Source organism: Nematolebias whitei, chromosome 11 (assembly GCF_014905685.2).
Source record: "Nematolebias whitei isolate Nwh7 chromosome 11, NemWhi1, whole genome shotgun sequence".
NCBI classification, from domain to species: Eukaryota; Metazoa; Chordata; class Actinopteri; order Cyprinodontiformes; family Rivulidae; genus Nematolebias; species Nematolebias whitei.
The window spans coordinates 49301931-49305876 of NC_056508.1; the positions used below are offsets into that span (position 1 = coordinate 49301931).

General features: G+C 40.9%; 1 protein-coding gene across 1 annotated transcript in view; it reads left to right on the forward strand.

The window, feature by feature from the left end:
• plxnb3 (plexin B3) overlaps nt 1-3834 on the forward strand; it is a 68470-nt gene extending 64636 nt beyond the window's left edge. Inside the window, exons 15-16 of the mRNA XM_037684612.1 lie at nt 2280-2385; nt 3694-3834. Coding sequence (XP_037540540.1) covers nt 2280-2385; nt 3694-3834 — 247 coding nt within the window. The remainder of the gene's footprint in view (nt 1-2279; nt 2386-3693) is intronic.
• Nucleotides 3835-3946: the final 112 nt, after the last annotated feature.

The window sequence follows — 3946 nt, forward strand, 5'->3', positions numbered from 1 at the left end:
CACCTGTGTGTTACCTGTGTGTTACATGTGTCTCACCTGTGTGTTACCTGTGTGTTACATGTGTCTCACCTGTGTGTTACATGTGTCTCACCTGTGTGTTACATGTGTCTCACCTGTGTGTTACCTGTGTCTCACCTGTGTGTTACATGTGTCTCACCTGTGTGTTACCTGTGTGTTACATGTGTCTCACCTGTGTGTTACCTGTGTGTAACATGTGTCTCACCTGTGTGTTACCTGTGTGTTACATGTGTCTCACCTGTGTTTTACCTGTGTGTTACATGTGTCTCATCTGTGTGTTACCTGTGTGTTACATGTGTCTCACCTGTGTGTTTCATGTGTCTCACCTGTGTGTTACCTGTGTCTCACCTGTATGTTACATGTGTCTCACCTGTGTGTTTCCTGTGTGTTACATGTGTGTTATAAGTGTCTCACCTGTGTTACATGTGTGTTACATGTGTCTCACCTGTGTGTTACCCGTGTGTAACATGTGTCTCACCTGTGTGTCACCTGTGTGTTACATGTGTGTCATCTGTGTATTACCTGTGTGCTACCTATGTTTTACATGTATCTCACATGTGTGTTTCCTGTGTTACATGTGTCTCACCTGTGTGTTACGTGTCTCATCTGTGTGTTACCTGTGTGTAACATGTGTCTCACCTGTGTGTTACATGTGTCTCATCTGTGTGTTACCTGTGTGTAACATGTGTCTCACCTGTGTGTTACCTGTGTGTAACATGTGTCTCACCTGTGTGTTACATGTGTCTCACCTGTGTGTTACCTGTGTGTTACATGTGTCTCCCCTGTGTGTTACCTGTGTGTTACATGTGTCTCACTTGTGTGTTACCTGTGTGTTACATGTGTCTCACCTGTGTGTTACCTGTGTGTTACATGTGTATCACTTGTGTGTTACCTGTGTCTCACCTTTGTGTCACCTGTGTCTCACCTGTGTGTTACCTGTGTGTAACGTGTCTCACCTTTGTGTCAGCTGTGTGTTACATGTGTCTCACCTGCGTGTAACATGTGTCTCCCCTGTGTGTTACCTGTGTCTCACCTTTGTGTCACCTGTGTCTCACCTGTGTGTTTCATGTGTGTAACATGTGTCTCACCTGTGTATTACCTGTGTGTTACATGTGTCTCACCTGTGTGTTACATGTGTCTCAGCTGTGTGTTTCCTGTGTCTCACCTGTTTGTTACATGTGTCTCACCTGTGACCTACCTGTGTCTCACCTGTGTGTTACATGTGTCTAACATGTGACCTACCTGTGTCCCACTTGTGTGTTACCTGTGTGTTACCTGTGCCTCACCTTTGTGTCACCTGTGTCTCACCTGTGTGTTACATGTGCCTCACCTGTGTGTTACATGTCTCACTTGTGTATTACATGTGTCTCACCTGTGTTTTTTCTGTGTCTCACCTGTGTTATCTGTGTCTCACCTGTGTGTTACCTGTGTCTCACTTGTGTTTTATCTATGTCTCACCTGTGTGTTACATGTGTCTCACCTGTATTTTATCTGTGTCTCTCCTGTGTGTTACATGCGTCTCACCTGTGTGTTACCTGTGTCTCACTTGTGTTTTATCTGTGTCTCACCTGTGTTTTATCTGTGTCTCACCTGTGTGTTACATGTGTCTCGCATGTGTTTTATCTATGTCTCACCTGTGTGTTACCTGTGTCTCACCTGTGTTTTACTTGTGTCTCACCTGTGTGTTACATGTGTCTCACCTGTGTGTTACATGTGTCTCACCTGTGTGCCACATGTGTCTCATCTGTGTGTTACATGTGTCTCACCTAGGGCATTAACAGAGTACTCGAGTAATCTACACATCGATTGCTAGGACATCTATCGAGGTTAAAAATGTAATGTCGAGTAACCATAGTGACGTCATATTATGTGACCACCGTATGACCGTAGGGGGCGGTGTTGCACTGTTGCAGGTCACAAAGTATGGTGTAACACCGGGTCCAATCCACCGCCCATCCATTGTTTTAAGTTTTGTTTCTGACGTGCTTAGTTTGCAGTTTAATAATAATAACCAATAGTTTAGTTTTCCCTGTGACTTTTTTGCAGTATGATAAATGGTAGGAGCATAATATACGCTCCCAATGTTTTTTTTTTTTTTTTTTTTTTTGTAAATAATTACCTTTTATTGCGGTTTTATTTATTTTTGTATCTTGAGATCTATGACGTCATCAAATACTCGAGTTCTACTCGGGTTTTATTATGTTAATGTTGAGTTTAAAAATTATATACTCGTTCAACCCCTAGTCTCACCTGTGTGTTAGGGTCGTATGTGAGCTGAAATCCAGTGGGACAAAGAAAATTGGACCTGTCGAGATTAAAGTTGGATCTTCTCTACCTGGAAGGTCAACACAGATATTTACTTATCAGGTGAGAGTCAATCATAAGATTTTTTTCCCACTCAACCTTTTTTTTTACAGGTTAGTCTCATTTAGCCTCATCGACTCATTTACAAGAGAGACATGTTTTAAACAAAGAACACAGATGAGGTACAGACAACAATAGACAATCATAAATTGTTTAACAATGAATCAAAAACGACTACATTATAAAACTATGTAAAATCCGTAAAACAGGAACATGTCGTGTTGGCTTTTGCCATGACCTTAACAATTGTTTAAAATCCCTTCGAGGTCACAGTCGAGAGCTTCAGATCTTTTTGCGAGGTTTTCCAGGTTACAGGAGTGGAGTAGGAGAAGGTCCTTTTTGCCTAGTTCAGTCCACACTGAGGGAACACTGCAGGTAATAAAGTCCTGAGAGTGCACGCTTTAGGAGGTGTGTTGATCACAGCCTATTGCAGCATGGCCAACTCAGAAGAACCAGCTCCTCAGTTTAACTGAGAAAGCTGCTCCGATGAGAAAAGAAACACCTTGAAGACGTGTATTGAACGTTTTTTGAATTCATCATGTCCTGGATGACTGAGAATCTTCACCAGCACCTTGAAGACGTGTTTTGCATTCAGAACTTGATGTCATGACTGAGTCCTCTTCTTCCTGCCTTAGTGTGATTTTTTAAAACTTTTTTTTAAGATTGAAATTAGTGAACTCATCATGTTGCTGTTATACCTCTGAGCCATCCAGGTGGTGACAGCACCATAATGCTTAGTCCATGAAGGTGAAAGCTCATATTATGGAACAGTTATAGTTAGAAGGCCTTATGAGTTTTGCTGGAAATACTGTGACATTTATTGAGCTTCAGTTTAGCTAAGCCTGATTTTGTTCAGAACAGGTCCAGTTCTGGTTCTGACCTTATATCTCGCATCTCAGGCTCTGGCTATCTAATAATAAAAATAATAATGAATTTAATTTGTAACGCACTTTTCATTAACAAAAATCTCAAAGTGCTACAGAGTGCAATTAAAATCAATGATAAAATCAATTAAAATCAGTGATAAAATCAACTAAAATCTGTGATGAAATCAACTCAAATCAATGATAAAATCAACTACAATCAACTAAAATCAACGATAAAATCAACTAAAATCAATGATAAAATCATTGATACAATCATGTGGAGGCAGAATAGGCTTGCTTAAAAAGAAAAGTCTTTAAGCCTTTTTTAAAGTCATTTTTAATCTCAGCTTGTTCCTAGTACAAACATCAAAGTGAAGTTTACTGGTTTCATAGTATGTGTCTACCCGCTGAATGAAATGGAAGCCTTGGTCTGGTTTCTGTCTAGGATCCACAGCTCATGGAGCTGGTTCCAGATAAAGGTCCAGTTTCTGGGGGAACCAGGCTAACCATCAGAGGCCAACAGCTGCTGACGGGACAAAAGTTGGACCTGAGTGCATTCCTGGGCTCATATCCGTGCTACATGTGAGTTGTACACCACTTCTGATATTACTGTTGCAGATACAAGTACTGTAGCTGATACTAATCTATGTGTCGATTACTCGAGTAGTCTGTTAAAGCCCTAATATATATACTATATA